Source organism: Rhipicephalus microplus, chromosome 2, assembly GCF_043290135.1.
Source record: "Rhipicephalus microplus isolate Deutch F79 chromosome 2, USDA_Rmic, whole genome shotgun sequence".
Classification (NCBI taxonomy): Eukaryota; Metazoa; Arthropoda; class Arachnida; order Ixodida; family Ixodidae; genus Rhipicephalus; species Rhipicephalus microplus.
The window spans coordinates 234,863,312-234,881,731 of record NC_134701.1 but is presented as its reverse complement, the minus strand read 5'-3'; the positions used below and the strand labels follow the sequence as shown (position 1 = coordinate 234,881,731).

Sequence of the window (18,420 nt, the reverse complement as noted above, 5' to 3'; positions counted from 1 at the left end):
CAAAGGCGGATAAGAAAGAAGACACGAAAACTAATCTGCACATGCCAATGCAATCATCTTAACCATCATCATCATAATCATCATCTTCATCATCACTATGCGAACGAACCTTTCCATCTGGAGTGTTTGGTGGCCATACGTGAAAGGTAACTGTTGAGGCATCCGATTTCGACGCGAGCGCTGCCACTCTTACCTACATGCCCTGTATACCTCAATCATCAGACGCGTTTGTTCAATCCTATGCCGGTAAAAAACTGCGCGTTCATCGAATTTCAGCGAGCACATATGTAGTACTTCGTGCACACAACGTCTGTTTAAGCTTTCAGGATCACATAAATATGCTCAGAGCAGCTGAGTACCCCACCCACATTTTGAACAATTTTGCAGAAAACTCGTTCCGGTGATGAAATGTACCGAACGATTTCCCAAGAGGTTGGAAAACGAACCAAAAAAGCGTGTTCTCCCGTATTCGCAACTTGTCCCACAGCCTGAATAATGTAGCAGCGAGATATGGTGCGACTTCTGTGTTTACAGCACCCAAAAAACTTTCAAAATGGTGCCCACAAGTTTGACAGAATGCGGAGTCGGGCACCAACTCAGAGAAGCAACAGTTGCCGGTTAAAGCACAGCAAACGATACCGGATCTTTAAAACGGATGTGGTGTAACTGGTTGCCCTTAGTTGTGGCCGTCCTTACGTTGGGCAGTCTGGAAGTTGTGTGAACACCAGGTTGAGGGAGCACGACCCCGCTGTACGAACACGTCTTGTGGACCATTGCAATTCATGTGAGTGCACATCACTTTTTTACAGACCCAAATATTTTGTCAACACACAGGCAGAGAATAAACCGGAAGTTAATTGAAGCATTCGACATTAAAAATATGCGATATAAGCGTGTTATCTAAGCATAAGTCAAAATGTCTGATAAGGAATTCGACTTTTCTAAAGGCACGTGTAGGTAGAATACAGTTGCGTGGACGTCAGCCTCAAGATTTGGTGTTAGTGTGCTATGTTCCTGATGAAGTGTAAACAGTTATCTTTCGTTATACCTCGTAGGTGTTCAGGACCACCCTTGGGGGGTGTTTTTTAGCCTTGAAGATAAAAGCGCCGGCGTTGTTTCTCAATAAATCAGTTGTGAGTATTGCGCCCGTGGTGTCTCTCTCTTCTCGTCTGTGGTTTTGTTCCTGAAGTTTCAGCAACGAGCACTTATGCTCACGACAATGTAAAGGAAGATTAGAAGGTGAGCCTTCGGTTAGTGATCTCCCATGTTTCAATAGTATCTCGTTAACGCTGCGGCCGGCCTGTCCTACGTAGAAGCCACCACAGCTGAAAGCAACCTTATATACTACAGTTGTACGGCGGTGAAATTGTTGATGTGTTTTACGAGGCCCATATCGGTCCACTTTTTGTATTTTACTCTGAAATTCCTTCTCTGCACAGCATCACAAATCCTACCTAGCTTATTGGCAGCCGCCCAAAAACAACTTTAACACCGTATGTACTTCCTATATTTATTAAGCCCATGGGATACGCCGTGAATGAATACGGTTTACCTATATATGACACGTGCCCTATTATATAAGAACTGAATTTAATAAAAAAAAGTAAAACAAAAGGGGGGATAGGGTGAAAGAGGTGACATACGAAGAAAGAGGGCACTGTATTTAAGCCGAGCACGATCGTACAGATATGCACTTATGCAGAAAAATACGGGCATCTGATTCAATATTTATGTTTTCTCTGTTTCGTATCTGCCTCGAAGATGGCACAAGTGCTCCGAATAAATCTATATATGTATTTATATTTGTAATACAAATATATGTTTATGTAAATTAAATTTGTTTGCAGCGACCATAGCCACTGCAAGAAGATCACTTCTCTCCAAAAGATGCGTAGCCTGTGCTTTATAGCTGCCATCATTATCATTGTGCAGCCTTGCTGTTAAGTTCTCTATGCAAATTGCAGAAAGCTAAAATTAAGTCTTGATCAAGGTCACAAAGGACACTACAACGCACGGGCACGTTCTAATGTCGATTTTTAATAATGCTCATTAAAATACCGCATGATTGTTTGCACCAGTGTAGTTTCACACGACTGCCATTGCTGCTGAGTAGGACCACTTCTTCGCCCTCCACTGATCGCAGCGGCCACTCGCCGACGCCTTTCACGTAACCGGGTTTCCTGCATAGAGAGAGGGAAGAATTGAGTTTCTTTTATGTTTAGGTAAGCAAGGAAGCATAATCCGCTGGATTTTATCTTTTTTTATTTGCGTAGGAAAGTAGGGGGAAGAAGGGCAGAGATCTTGTGTCATAAGCACATTTCCTTTGCTTGACAATTAGGTGGAAGGTTACAAGCCCTGAAAATAAGGTTGACGATGATGATGTGTGGGATTTAACGTCCCAAAACCACCGTATGATTATTATAGAAGCTGTAGCAAAGGGCTCTGGAAGTTTCGACCACCTGGAGTTCTTTGACGTGCACTCAAATCGGAGCACACGGGCCTACAGCATTTTCGCCTCCATCTAAAATGCATCCGCCGCAGCCGGGATGTGATCCCGCGACCTGAGGGTTAGCCGCCGAGTACCTTGAACACTAGACGACCGCGGCGGGGCTGAAAGAAGGTTTAATTATAACAGTAGCTGAGGTTTTACATCTTAAATCCACGATATAATGATGACAGACACCGCATTGGAGGGCCCCGAAAGTTTTGACCATCTGGTGTTTTTAAACGTGCACTGCAATCGCACAGTACATGAATCTGCGCCATTTCGCCTCAATCGCAATGTGACCACCGCGGCGGGGGTAGAACCCGCTACCTCCGGGTGAGCAGCCGAGCACTATTGGCCTCGAGGACATACCGTGGTGCCGCCTACGTGATGACCTCACTCATAGGATGCCGGGTGGGCTTTGTCTGCTAGAAAATCGCATTTCCTGCGATTTTGCTGTGGACAGCGTGCGTGCTTCCCTCTGTTTTGAAGCTCAGTGCTTAAATAACCGGTATGAACTGATAGTGCGGGCAAGCAAACAATCAATCGGTGCCCCCGGTGGCACTCTGGTGTCTAATTTGCATTGTAAAATTGCGACTAAGAGCCGATGAACGTGGTGTCGCAAAAGCAAAGCTGCCGTATTGCACAACTACTATCCTATCTATGACGTCAAAACGATCGCAGCGCTGGCCTCTCTAGCAGAGGACCTCGCGGCCAATAACCACTGCTCTACCACGGCGGAGTGAAAAAGGTCTGACAGGGCTCAGGTAATTATTACATAGCTGCTCTGTACAAACAGAATAAGTTGGTCAGTGGACTAGTTTAATAATTAGACACCTAGACTCAAACGACGGTATAGGCTACGTAAATGGAGAAAGAAATTACAAATGCGTGGTATGCTTTTGTAAGTTAAATAACTGACAGACGTCTTTTTGCGAACAGTATATTTACAGCTTCTTATCCGAAATATCTGTGACAAAATAAATAAAAAATTACAGTGCACGATGTTTTTATAGGTAAAAAAAACAAAGGCAGACGTCTGTTTATGAACACAATAATTACGCTTCTTAAGCCAGATATCTATGACAAGATAGATAACAAAAACTACAAATGTAACCGCTTTTTGATTCGATATTTTCGCGTGTGTGATGATACAGGAATGCTGTATTCCACTTTTCATTCGTACGATACCGAGGTACAAAAATGTGTCGTATGTCTCGTAGGTACCGTAAATATACGTTTTAGTTATGATAAGGCTTTACAATCGCCTTGGAACTTGTTGCCTGAAAAAAAAAACCTGTACAACAAACGGAATGCCATTTTTAAAAAGCTTTGAATGTGGTTCCAAGAAGTTTCATGCTTCCAACGTATAGTGGGCTATGACCACTTATTCGACAACCGATATGGACTTTTATATGAACCCGTTCACCACTATTCAATGAATGAAGTCTTGAGCGCAATTTTGCATATAGACTGTTTAATTCCATTCTAGGAACAAAGAGGAGTTCTCAGAACAGCTTACACCACCTCAGAGATGCTCGATAAGCACAGACATAAACACAAAATGGAGCAATTTGCATTACTGACAGCCACTTTTACATGGAGGTTAACATGCGACGTTACCCGATGGTTGCGGGTTCGATTGCAGCCGCGGCGGTTTCATTTTGATAGAGGCAAAATGATAGTTCGGTGTACTGTGTGATTTCAGTGAAGGTTAAAGAAAACCAGATGGTCGAAATTTCCAGAGCCCTCTATTACAGTGTCTCTCATATTCATGTAATGGTTTCAGTACTTAAAACCCCTGATTATATTATAAACTGTGACGTTACTGACACAACATCCTTTTAGGAATGAAGCTGTTGAATGATAATTTAACGTAGACTTCTATAGGTTACTTATTAAACAATGCAATAAAAATTGATAAGTTTAAGGTTTATAACTAATGCCTAATTACGGAAGAGGTTTGCTTGCAATTTCAATTTTAATCATCTAAATTTTTTATTAAGTAAAATACACGAACTCCCCGTGATATAATAAACTGCGGAATAGTCCGCAGTGTTCTTTCAAAAGTTCTGTGCCTTTGTCTTCGTCACAGTTGGGGTTCGACACTGTTACTTGAGCAACTTAAAATGCACACTTAGGTACCTTATTTCTCGACATGCGTACGCATTCATTTATTTTTGAACGCATACAGTTATTCATTTGTGAAATATTGTTGTAACTGAACTGTATTTCTCATCAATCCTTGGCTCAGTTGTAGATCACTGCCATATTATGCTTCCCTTAGCTTGTTTCTCACTATTTTTTTCTTTAACGAATGTTTATATTGCTGCGTACACTAAATATAAAAGCACATTTTACCAACTTGTCATCCCGAGTCGACCACGTCAGAGGCAAAGCGATCGCAGTGTCCGAAAAAGTTAATATTTCAGCATTGTGTTACATCACTTTTCTTGCTGGGGATTTTTACTTTTCTAGTCAACCTATAGTTCCATTACATTCACCAGGTTTGGGAACTTTTGTCTATCTCTTGCGATACACTGATTATTTATTCTAAAAATAGTAAACCCGCTATGAAACTGAATGCGAAGGCCCAGAAACAATCAGGGACAAGACACGGCACATGATGTATAGGGTGTTGGGTGTTGGAAGGAGGTCAAAAGCTCCCAGGTTGCTATCCCATGTATTTTAAAGATTTTGGGACCTTCGATGCTAAAATTCTGGCTGTCTGTGCATTTGTCTCTTTGTCGGCGGTAACGATCTCTCTATAGGCACGAAACGGTACCTCAAACGGCCAACTCCATCCGCAGCGCCCACCAATATTGCTCAAGTTTCAGAGTTCATACTTGTGCGATTTTCAAATAAAAAGCAATTGTTGCGCATATCTGAGATACCACAATACGTCGATGTTATGTATGGGTGCCTTTATACTAGAGAAGGCACACAGAAGTAATTCTAAGGACCGTAACGTTTATCACACTGCGCTGACAGTGCAACGCGATGCTCAAAAAGCAAGTGTTTCCAACGCTTTGCTAAGACGACACGATGGTGGCACCTGCCCGTCGCTTTGCGTTCTACCCCTTATCGCTTTCGAGACAGACGCGCATCTTTCTCTGCAGGCGCTCACGCCTTCCTTCGTTTTCGCAGATAACTGCCAGATGGCGCTCGTGTCTAACGTGCCTCGACGCGCTCGTTCGCCTTCGTTGCACGGATCAAAACTTTCTAACGCAGCGCTTCCAGAATGCAATTCATTAATTTTCTCGCGTAGAACATCAAATAAACGTTTTCTTGACACTCTCCAGACGCAAGACTGTCATCTTTCGACGACGTTTGCAGGAAAACTTGCAGATACGGGGCCAATGTTTTCTATAGAAGCGTCGCATTGGTACTTTTGACTTGGACGGTACATACCCAGTGTGGGCGAACGCAGCCACGTTGTCCATGAGTTCCTCGGCGAGTCGCCGCTGTGCAGCGGTGATGTCCTTTTCGTCGAGCACGGACCCCGATATAAAGTAGAGGTCGTCGCCGTAGGACGAGTGGTGGTGGACGCGGTTCTTTATGGCGCTCCAATCTTCGTCCAGCACAAAGAAGCGCACCTCAGCCCCGAACTTGGAGGCCTCGCTCGCGAAGTGCGTCAATGCGCAATGGTGGATGATCTGTCAAGCGAAAGTATCATGGTCAAGACAGATTCACTGTGGTGACTTTTGGGCAAGCCCGTAAAAGAAGATAGGATCTAAAAAGGGCACAAGACGAAGACAGAGACGAAGACAAAGTGTGTCTGTAGGCCTTTTCTTTGTCCTCCTCTTGCGTGCTTTTACTTTCTATCAAAGCAAGGTTAACACTTCGACGAATGAAGGTGCATGGACTATCAACAGACACTGAAGCGGAAGAATGGATCGGTTTGGATTGATAAATTATAGTCTGAAAACTTTACTCCAAGTATTTTCTTCATGATACAATATTTAATAGAAAAGGGAGTATAGGTCATAGTTTGATTCGTAAATTTCGCACCGCAATCTGCACAGCTGACGTCATGAGCACATAACTATTTTTTTTCTTTTTTTGTATTTTTGCCCCTGTGGTTTAACGAAATTTTTTGAAAACTGGTATGCTGTGAATCTTCAGCCCCTTACCAGGAGAATGTGCTTCACTTTCACCTTCTAACAACCACGTACGCCCTAGCATACACGTAGTGATCTTCTGATGCTGTTTATAAAGATACAAATTCACAAAAACTTACTTCAGGAATTCCTGTTTGTGTCAGCTGGTTTCGCCTAATGATACCAAGCTAGATGATTGGCTTAAAGTTTAGTTTGTGGAAATTCTAGCGTAAGACGTTCCAGCATAAGATGTCGTACAAATAAGGGCACCGACACTTATTCGAAATTCGGCGCGAGCAAGAACTCGCACTTGTAGTTGCTTTAACTAGGTGGCGCCACCAAATCGCGCCTGGATTAAAATCGGGCGTATCGTTGTGCGAGTTCAATATAGCGGCTTAACAGACAGTTAATATTTGTCGCCCTATCTAACTGTATACAGTTAGATAGGGCGACAACGGGATTGTATACGCAACGGACGCAACGGAATTGTATACAATCCCGTTGCGTTCTGTTCCGCTCTGAGCTCACGTTTGGGGGGTTGAACAGCTCGTTTATGCTTTAGCTCTACCAGCAAGAATTCACCTGTTTCTCTCCTTGTGTGGCGGATTGACATTACCACTCTCGGTATTGTACTAATGCCGAATAACTTCTGAATTTAACGTAGAAGGAAGATGCTATAGCATGCGTCTGCTTGCAGACAAGCAAATTCATTGTTGCTGCTTCAAACCCTTTATCACCGGTTATCATGAAAAAAATACAATTCGCTTTAGAGCTGCACAAAGAAAGCAATCGCTAAGATGTGTACATCTGAAAGTGTGAACATTCGTACACTTGATTAGCCTTAAAGGCCATCCGCTTGGTTTATCCTCATAATCAAAGGAGAATCTTTTTTGGAAATTATTTATGCCCGGAATAAGGGCAAAGTTTCAAGGCGAGAGCATTTATTACCTCACCGAAGATGACAATAGTGACCGTGTTTCTCAATACGAATGATGTAGAAAATTATCACCATGTAATACCTGCACCTGTAAAGCCATCATGACGCCACAGATAGTCAAATTACATGATGTCATAATGAGGTGACTGTGACATTACGTACTTGAACGTCACATTTAGGAGCAGGAAGCTTTCGGAAGCGGGGGGATCAATGCAATCGAAAAAGAGAAATAGAAAGACGATGGCCATCACCGGGAGTAATCTTAGGCGAATGCATAGGGCACCTTGAGAGTGTTATTGCAAGGAACTCCACGGTAGTAGTCTCAACTAGAACGCCGTCACCGCGCAACATTAGCCCGGCGTCATTGTCTACCTTGCTAACATTCGCCAACATTGCGGGCGACCAAATGGAAGGCTCAATTCACCATCATTGAAATGCGGGCTTAGTACTCATTTCCAGTGAAGTCTGAATGCCCTGTGTGTGTAGATCCTCCATATCAGATTAACATATTTTCGTAGGCGTGCGGGGCGCTCCCCCCTCTCTTGGCACTAAAAGGGGAGGAGAGGCAAAATGTGCACCGTATACTTTGAGTTGGGAAAGGGGAGGGTGCTGTGGTAAATCTTCTGTCTCCCTCCCACCCTCATGAAGAACTCTGCGCTCGCCTCTGCTGTTTTCCCAGGGAGGGCTTTTACTCCACCACTGCGATATACGCGAACCAAGCTTTCACATTACATTTGTTTTATGCTGCCAATATGACGGATTCTTATATTTAAGATTAATTTTCACAAAGTTGGATGTTTGCATGTAGGGGATATGGGATTTAATTCCACTGTCATCAAATAATGCAACGATGCCTTCATAGAAGATGTTCTCGTTTTACTTTTTGCTTCCTGTGTCGCTGGCATTGTGATTTATGTGATCTAATTATATGGACAATCTGCAAACATGGCCATGCCGCCTTGTTAAGACACTAGCCTTGGAAGCATAGTCGCTTGAGTTGGAAGCAAAGCAATGTCTTTAATAGATTCTTTTGAAGTAAAATCTTTTTCGTGTAATGAGCAGTTCGCATTCATGTGGTTAAAATATATTGAATTCGTACAACATTCAGCGTAAAGCCTAGTCAATAAGGCATTGAAATTCACTGTATAGATGCGCTGATTAGAAATTCTACTTTAAAAATTTATTAAAATTTCTTCTTCACGTTCCCAACAATAAAAATTCATACGGTTCAAGCATAATTTAATTTGTCAGCTTGGGCCCTGATCCCAGTACTTCAGGCCTTCTCTTTCACATCGTAAGGCCATGGGTTTAAAACCCAACGCTGCCAACAAAGAAAATTTAATTACTTCTTTGTTTCTTTTCATCAATCAGTGTTACGTTACAGAGAGACGGACGGACAGACAGCTTTCTCCTTAAATCCAAACAGAAAAAGCCACGCATTTCATGAGCAAGCCCCTCGGCCTTTCGGTGTACCTTATTTATTGGTGATTTTGGTATGGTGCACCCGCTTGGTTGGTTCTCATGTATTAAAACAGCAGCCTTCCGAGATAAAATGCGCTTGCCTGGTGCGTTTGCATCACCACAACATATGGCAAAAAGCAGCCGAAAAAGCTGAGACCCTTATTATGAGCCATTATACCGCACAACTTTTGTTTGACGTCCCACCAAGTGGTCGGTGTCTGCATGAGGTGCTATAACGCTCCATCTGCCGCCAGAACGACTCTCTGGCGAAAACACTACGCCATATCTCGCTAAAGGGAACCATACGTAGATGCGAATCAGCGGGTGCTAACGATTACATTGGCGACGACATTAGGGAGTTTTAGAATACCGCTTGCAAGCGCTGCTGGCGTAACGGGCGCCATATGAGTTTTAGAATAGCGTTTGCCCTGCTGCGAACCGCAACGCACGACCGCAGCCACACCGTAACCTCGAAAGCAGCGCTTGCGGGCCACATGCGGGCCGCCATCACCGCCCGTAGCCTCGAAACCAGCCCTTGCGGGCCACATGATGGCCGCCATTACCGCACGCAATTTCGAATTTTTTGCGTGCGGTCCGCGAACGCGAACGCCGACTTGCGTTACGACACATGCGCAGTGGCAGCGACCGCACCGCAAGGGCTCACGGGGCGCTATTCTAAAACTCCCTATTGACGCTGGCGCTCATCGCGGCGTTGCACCGGAGAGAAACCTGGGGCGGCGCAAAGCACGCAGTGATGGAGTGCGTGTTTTAACTGGAACATGCCAATAGCTGCTAATGAGCAAAGAGAGACAGAAGACTCTGATTGGACACAGAGACCCGCAGTCCGCTTTCAGTTACTGAATACGCTGCGAATTTTAATTGTTCAACAACGCACAAATCCCTCACCGGCACTACATTGGAGGTCAAGACCTAGTGCCTATGTATATGTACGGGTGGCTAGTGAACAGTTGTGCAGCTCGACCAGTCAAGTTTTTCAATAATAACAAAAAATGATGTGGCCTCCGTCGGCATTGCGAGGCGAGAGAGGGGGAGTTTTAGAGAGAACAGAGAGCGGTAGAGACGCGCATGCGCATAGGTGGTGTAAACGCCGCGGAGAGGAACGCCTAAGATAAGTTAAGATGCAAGGCCGGCATAGAACAGTGCACGTACCAAGAAAATTCAGACTTTGCAAAAATATTTACTGACAAAAATTCGTTAAGTGTGCGTGGGATGCGCCTGTCGCTGGACAGTTTTAGACGTTGAAGAGCGCCAGAAATAAGGTCAAAGAAGCCGGGTCGATGACGTGCAACAAGGTTCCAGGGAATGCCGGTTAAGCTTTCAGGGAGGGCCACGACTATAAGGTTTCCCACAGTAAAATATACGCTGACGCATCACTCACATAACTTCCGAAGGAGGTTCTGCGTAAAGTTTTTCAACGCGTAAGCGTTTATGTGCCTAGTAAATAATAAAAAAAAAAACTACGCTTCCCCTCTATCTAGTGGCTAAGGTACTCGGCTGCTGATCCGCAGGTCGCGGGATTGAATTCAGGGCTGCGGCGGCTGCATTTTCGGTGGAGGCGAAAATGTTGTAGGCCCGTGTGCTCATTTGGGTGTACGTTAAAGAACCCCAGGTGGTCGAAATTTCCGGAGTCCTACACTACAGCGTCTCTCATAATCATAAAGTGGTTTTGGCACGTTAAACCCCACCTCGTCTGCACTGAAAAAATTGTTTTTTTTAAATAGACATCTGAGACTAGCCCCCCCCCCCCCCCCACAAAGCTATTAGCATACCAAACTTTTGTCAGATCAACTTTGGAGTACGCTAACGTTGTTTGGTTTCCTTCCACTAAAGAACTCATATACAAACTCGAAGCAGTCCAAAGGAAGGCACTAAGATGCATTTATAATAAATATAGGCTAAAAGATTCACCCACAGAATTACTGAAACAGGCCGGTATCCTCACCTTACAAAACCGAGCCAAGCTTGCGCGATTAAAAATGATGTACCAGATAATTCACAAAGACATAAAGATTGACAGTTCAAAATACTTATCTTTAACTCAAACACGACAAACGCTGCACAAACACGCATTATCGATACATGAGCATGTCATCCATACGGAAAGTCATAAATATTCATTTTTTTCATTTAATGACACGCGAATGGAACAGGCTGGATCCTAGCGTAACAACAAGCGCGACGTTATCTTCCTTTTTAACATTGCTTGAAGATCAGCTACATGCTGCCCAGTTATGAGCCTCCTGTATCATCCTTACTTCTGTATAACTTTTTTTACATCAGTGCGTTTTTTGCTCCTGTTTTTCCTTTGTATGCCTCATTGTTCACTTTTTTTTTTGCTGTTACACTGTACGCATAATTTCGTTTATCCTACATACTGTTACTTCGTTTATTTGCACCATTTTTACATAAATGTATTTTTTACTTCAGTTTTGCCATTATACACCTCTTTGATCACCCCTTTTTTTACGTATTAGGATGTACTATTATTATGATGTACTATTACGTCTTCTCGTCTGCCTTTGTTAACCGCCAATATTTTTTATGTATAATTGAATATTTGATATTTGTATTGTCATATTGTAATAACTCAATATGCCCTTCCTGTAAAGATCCCTGATGGGATCGACAGTATGTATAAATAAAATAAAATAAATAAATAAATATCAAAGTTGCCCCTCTATCTAGCCGCACCCTTGTTTTGTAAGACGAGTCATAATGAAGCCACATTTTTTTAGGTGGGCTTCGAGCCTAGGCAATCATGCTCCGAACGCAAGTGTTTTAAACATACATACGCGCTTACTGATTGCGAATATATCTGAACCAATCGGAGTTGAGCAGTTGTTTGAGTGTGTATAGGAAAGACACATTACGGTAATGAATAAGTGAGGATGGCTCAAAGTCATGGGGGAGAGAGATAAAAGGGCAAGAAAAGTGTCTGGCCATTGTACTAGACAACCAGCTGATAGAAGGTGAAGGCATTCATCAAACATGTACCCTTTGAGCCGGCAGAATTATGGCAGAATGCCGATCAGCGTAAAAGAGAAGAGGAGAGAAGCCGGGCCGACGCTGCCCGTTAGGAATGTTGCAGGAACTCAAAACAAGTGAGAGAAATAGAATAATGTGAAAATGGACATTAACGGAAACGAAGCGAGCTACCAGCCAAAACACGGCATCGTGCGACGATGAAACGGCGGGTTATAGTACCGATCATTTAGGCATCCCTGAAATGTCTCCCAGAGGGGATTTTGCCCCAGTCAGCTCCGCTGCTGTTACATACGTTCACAGAGTGCAATGACTATGAGACTTTTATTTATTTATTTTCATCTATGAGTACTGCAACCCTCACTTAGGTTTATAGCAAAGTTGATACAGCGTTTGTTGAATTAACACAGTGGCGAAGAAGAATAACACAGGCAGTATAATGACCTAATGACTTTTCATGGTGAATTTCACTCAATGCGACTATCCGTTTGAAGGAATACCATACACGTTTCATAGTTCGAATGAACATTTCACGATTTCTCAGTAGGGAGTTTCCGAATCACCATTTCCCTTTATTTTCTCGGAATCCTTGCATTAATCACCTTACCTTCGAGCTTATTTCGAGGCCTCTGGTAAACTTCTCTTCTCTAGACGAGTCGCTTCCGACGTACGCCATAATCCAGTCGTAGAACCTGCTTTGAAATCGCATGTATTCGAGAAAACGCTCGAGCACCACCTGGAACGACGACTCGGTCAGATTCTGAGACGTCATCCAAGCGCGAAGCAGGTTGTCGTTCTCGTAGAGGTTGGTGCCCATAAGCAGTTGCGTCCCCCTGAAGAAGTACTTGTCCCGGGGAAATTGCAGCGGCTCTAGACCAAAGGGCTCACTGGTCGCGTCCAACGTCGGCAGGCTGAAGTTGTCACCTAGCGTCTCCAACAAGTGGGAACTACTCAGGTTGGACAGGCAGCGCACAATGGCTGCGAAAAAAAAAGGAGAATCAATAAAATCGTGGAGAATCAATGAAATCTTGGGAGTGAGCAACACTTCCACGTCCTTTGTCATGGTACACAAAAAGGAATTCAGTAATAGCGAGTTATGTAAATACGTGCAAAACGTGTAGACTTCACAACTGATTGACAACTGAATGACAAAGTGTTCCTTTAAAAAACCTAAAGCTAAATTGTACAAATAAACTGTGGTACGCCTGATTGGTTCCCTATTTTTCATAAAAATAACAAGAAAACTTATCGCTTCTGACAAAACGTAACAAATATAGTTTTTGAACTCGGGAGTAAAACGACAGAAACAGAGGACTAATAATAATAATAATAATAATAATAATAATAATAATAATAATAATAATAATAATAATAATAATAATAATAATAATAATAATAATAATAATAATAATAATAATAATAATAATAATAATAATAATAATAATAATAATAATAATAATAATAATAATAATAATAATAATTCATTTAACGTGCCCTGGAACAACCATTGTGCAGGCACACGCATAAATAAAACAGTACAAACAACAATACACAACTGACACTGTTAAAAAATATAAAAAAGTGAAAACACAGGAAAAAAATCTGCGTAAAATAGAAAAAATTAAAACAGAAGTTGAGAACCATGAAAAGGAAGTGAAAATTAAAAATATATATATATATATTTATATACGCAGCTATGCAGCAGCCTTCCTGAAAGACGAAAAAGGGAAGACTCTCTTCATTGTGAAAAACAATTTTAAGAGTGCGAGCTGAGACAACAATGACAGCTGACTGTGAAAAACACCAAGATCATGAAAGTTAACATTATAGAAACTTAGCATTCTGTGAACAGTATACAGGGTTGAAAGAAGTTAGTGGGCAAATAGTCGATTATTTTTGGTTAACTTACGTGGAACCCGAAAATTTGCACAACTGAGAAGCAAAGAGCAGGATATCGCACCGTGAACTAGTTTGTAAAGAAGTAATAGGTCAGCGCGATTTCGTCGGCAGTGAAGCGATGACAATGATAATTATCTGGCACTGCTGGAACGAAATTCAGTGTCAGTTATAGTGAAACGATGATTTCAAATGTTTATAATTTTTTTCTGGACTCGCTCAATGGTGTCACTGCCAGATTTATTAATACCATTCCAGATCACAGATGCATATTCAATTTGAGGAAGACAGATTGCGGTGTAAAGTTTGTGGAAGGCTGTAGGAGGGCTGAATTCTCGATAGATTCTGTACAAACACAGCCCAGAGAGAGAAGCTAACGTGGTTGCTTGGGCGAGTTGGTACGACATGATTCACTTAAAGAAACAGCGCCAATAACGAGAGACAAGAGAAAGAAGGAGACAGACAGTGCCGCTGTCTGTCTGCTTCTTTCTCTTGTCCCTCGTTATTGGCGCTGTTTTTTTAAGAAAGAGAAGGTCACGCATGGAAGCTACTACTGCTACTACTACTGCTAATAATAATAATAATAATAATAATAATAATAATAATAATAATAATAATAATAATAATAATAATAATAATAATAATAATAATAATAATAATAATAATAATAATAATAATAATAATAATAATAATAATAATAATAATAATAATAATAATAATAATAATGTGAATATTAATAATAATAAATATTTCTTCAGGTTTCATTTTCCAAAACCAAGGAATGACTATACGAAACGGCGCAGTAGAGGGCTCAAAAAAATTCGACCACCAAAGGTTGTTTAACGTGCACCTAAATTTAAATACACGGGACTCAAGCATTCTCGCCTCCACTGAAAGTGGGAAACGGATTCGATTCCTATAGAAAGATAAACAAGCAAACAGAAAAGAAATTTAAATACACGGGACTCAAGCATTCTCGCCTCCACTGAAAGTGGGAAACGGATTCGATTCCTATAGAAAGATAAACAAGCAAACAGAAAAGAAATTTAAATACACGGGACTCAAGCATTCTCGCCTCCACTGAAAGTGGGAAACGGATTCGATTCCTATAGAAAGATAAACAAGCAAACAGAAAAGAAATTTAAATACACGGGACTCAAGCATTCTCGCCTCCACTGAAAGTGGGAAACGGATTCGATTCCTATAGAAAGATAAACAAGCAAACAGAAAAGATGATGGACAGTGCTCGACCATCGTTATTTTGTTTCAGTCACCACGCTAAAATTCTGTAAGTCAACAGTAACCAATCGCCCAAGTCTTACAGGAACTTGCGCAACTACAAACAATATCGAACTATTCACGGGTTCTAATCAGGGAGAGGTATACTGAGCGAAAGAAATAGAAAAATAAAATATGCTGAGCCTGCTACAAAAATTCATGCACATTAGCCCACCTTCTCTGAGACGATGGTACACTGGGGCCGGTATTGCGCGTGAACGCTTCGAGAGGCTTATCGGATTACCAGCTCACGAAAACCAACTCCTGGCTGTCCAGTACACCCACGACAGGGACAGGAGGCTCGACCTCTCTGCTCCGTCGTAGGAATAGCATTCGCGTCATGTAAAGGATAAATAATAAAGTTTTAAAGAAAAAGAAGGATAAAAACAAAAAAGAGTGTTATCAAAGAGTTGATTTGGGCTGATCGATACATGATTAGATTGGCTGTTCTAACGGCGTCATTTTGGTGTTCTTACCCAAACTCCCATCGTTCTTCTTAACTTTATGGGGATACAGGGGATTACGTTACCCGACATGGGCATCGATGCACACTCTTGCTCCAAGCAACAGTTCGCCTGGTGGCCTACAGCCCGGGCCCTCAGGAATCCCGTATTCCTGTCGCTGTGCAACAGGGCGAACATGCTCTGGGACAAGAGAATGGCACGCCGGGACTTGAGCAGGCGGGGCTTCAGCAGCAGCTCGCTGATCATGGCCGAGCCCGATGCATGGCCCAGGGGCACCACGTTACTGGGGTCTCCTCCGAAGGCCCCGATGTGGGTCCTGGTCCATTGCCACGCGAGCAGGACGTCCCTCACGCCCATGTTGGAGGTGCCGTTGTCGTCGCGACTGAGGAAGCCGATGACGCCCACGCGGTAGTTGGGAACCACCACTACAACCCGGCCGCGAGAGGCCAGTTGGTGCCAGTCGAACATGCCGTTCCAGTTGAGCGTGTAGAAGCGCCAGCCGGTGACGAAAAATAGCACGGGCAGTGGTTCCCCACCCTTCCTTTTAAGCGAGCAGCCACTGGGCGTGTAGACGTTCAGGGTCAGACACTCTTTGGACACATTATGTGCATGGTGCTGGCCCAGAGGGAACATGAGCGGCTGCACGCAGGCTGTGAAAAAGAGCACGTGATTATCTAAGACGAGCAGCTGAAATGATCCATTGGCGTGTAGTTCGCTTATTAGGTCTTCTTTCTTCGTAAAATACCAACTTCTTCATCGATATTGTGCAGTTTACTTTCACACTGCTTGTCTGAAAGGTTCAAGCAGTCGTTAGCTTTTAAGTTCTTTTCTCGACATAAGAAATGAACGCAGCAATAAATCAAAGAGAATAAACCAGTAATGTCTTAGTCGTAAGGGCATAACACTATAAGCTTTTAAGTTGCGTTTTATAGACGCCATTGCGCTTTTGCTTCACCCCAGTGAACCATCACAGATGTTGGTGGTGAGTAGGCTAAGTCTAAATTATAAAATATCTCTGTCTTAAAAAGCCTTTTTACCATTGGCCGGCCAGCTTCACTAAAGCAATGTGGAGCATCAAGAGTGGCTGACGTATTTTCTTACCAGCATTTCTGGCGTGAAATATTTGTGGGAGTACATTAGCCTTTCGGTAGCTTCAGTAAAACTTGAGCTGGGTCTAGTTAGTACATAGCAAAATAAGAAGAGAACTTCTTTCGGGAAGCTTACCAGGGCCTTTTCGACTAGCCGCAAATGGTGAAGGAAGCCGGTGGACAACCGAGGCCGGATCAAACGAGTGCCCCTCAGAAATATTGGCTGCGTACGGTATTCCTAAGAAGGTACGAGCCCCGCCGCCATATTCTGTGTGAACGCGAATACTTCTTATGACACCCAGAGTGGTCTCGACCAGCAAGTCGCGGTCAGAGTCGAGGCAATGTCGATACGCCTTGTGCCATGTGCCAACTACTACGGTGACAAGTACGACGGCGCCTATGAGGAGAACGATGACCACCATCACAGCAACCATCACGAATATCACCTTGGTCCTTTTGGCCTTCTGTGCGTCAGACTTCCGCACCCAGAGTTCCTGCGTACTAGAAGGTCTGCTGAGGACAAGGTCCGCAGGTGCCAATTCAGCCACTTCTCTTGGTTCTATGGTTTTCTGCGAATCGGCAGGCGCAGCTGAACCCCTACTGGGAGCAGCTGGCACGGCGGCCGCTACCAGACCCACTTTTTGCTTGTAAGCGCCACTTTGCGGCAGGGGTGAACCACTCGCTTCCGGGTCGGCTCGTTGAGAGTCTTGCACATCACTGGAGCTTTTTCTAGCCGACGTTCCCATCGAGTCTTTGCCGTCAGCAGGTAGAACATCGCGCTCGGATTTGTCCTTCCACGAAGATGGTTCGGCGTCTTTTTCGGCTTCTTGCCTGTCGGCGTACTGGGGGTTGGTGTCCTTAGAGTCGGCGTCCTTGGGGTCGGGGCCTTGCTGGAGCTTTGCAGCGCTGATGGTCCGGACGGGCAGTAAAGGAGCGGATGCACCCAGTTGAGGAGGCTTGGACCCCGAAGAAGGGGGGCGAGAACCCGGGGAAGAAGGGCTCGGGAACGTACGTGGAGCCTGACGACTCTTGAGGTCACTTCCGTTCATTGTGTCTTCCGCGCGGGGATATTTGCCTAGAGAGCGCGAAAAAATGTGAAAAGTACCTGTTATTGGTGAACACACAGATAGAGGTATTCCTGGCGAATGTCTTAAACGAGAAAACTTTGGCTGCTACGCGATGTAGTGAGGCTGCAATGCCAGCTGTAGGCCATACAGGTGACTGGAGAGTCGTTGTAAATGTAACGACTTTGGCAGGCCTAACGAATCATTAGTTCACCCGTAAGCTTGCAAGTACACATTTTGGCCAAAAGAAAGCTCACCCAAAGACAAAACGCTGTTTTCTTTAGGAGCGCATGTAGCGTGACGGGCGAGAAGATAACACGAGCTTACAGACGCTGAAGTAACGAGGAAGCGGGAAGTGGACAAACCGCCGGAAGCGCAGATCTTCTGTCCGGCTTCTGAACTGTGGCTTACGCCAACTATATGGATGATGATGATGATGATGATGATATGATGATGATGATGATGCTTGGGTGATTGGCATCTACTCATTCATGGGCATCAGCCAAAGAGTCGGGCGGATGATACAGTCTGGACTACGCGGAATTGACAAAGAAACAAGAGGTATTACACGTTTTTTTTTGAAAGATTACAAAAAGAAACTTAGAATATATTACAAAACTTCGAGAGATACAGAAATTTGGAAG

At 43.5% G+C, this 18,420-nt stretch overlaps 1 protein-coding gene across 1 annotated transcript; it reads right to left on the bottom strand.

Annotated features, from left to right (window-relative positions):
• Positions 1–2,016: 2,016 nt before the first annotated feature.
• LOC142794099 (cholinesterase-like) lies at positions 2,017–18,177 on the bottom strand. The gene is made up of 6 exons (XM_075885859.1): positions 18,104–18,177; positions 16,810–17,787; positions 15,690–16,274; positions 12,594–12,964; positions 5,897–6,141; positions 2,017–2,180 (listed from the first exon to the last, which is right to left on the bottom strand). Exons 2-6 carry the CDS (start codon positions 17,759–17,761, stop codon positions 2,024–2,026), a joined length of 2,310 nt encoding a protein of 769 aa, XP_075741974.1. The 5' UTR covers positions 17,762–17,787; positions 18,104–18,177; the 3' UTR covers positions 2,017–2,023.
• Positions 18,178–18,420: the final 243 nt, after the last annotated feature.

Excerpts from the sequence above, each read along its gene's own strand:
- LOC142794099 (XM_075885859.1), bottom strand. The coding sequence starts at position 17,761 with ATGAACGGAAGTGACCTCAAGAGTCGTCAGGCTCCACGTACGTTCCCG. Across the intron at positions 16,275-16,809 it reads TTCTCTTCTTATTTTGCTAT|CCTGCGTGCAGCCGCTCATG; the intron begins GTACTAACTAGA and ends TCTTTTTCACAG. Across the intron at positions 12,965-15,689 it reads TGCATCGATGCCCATGTCGG|CCATTGTGCGCTGCCTGTCC; the intron begins GTAACGTAATCC and ends TTTTTTTCGCAG.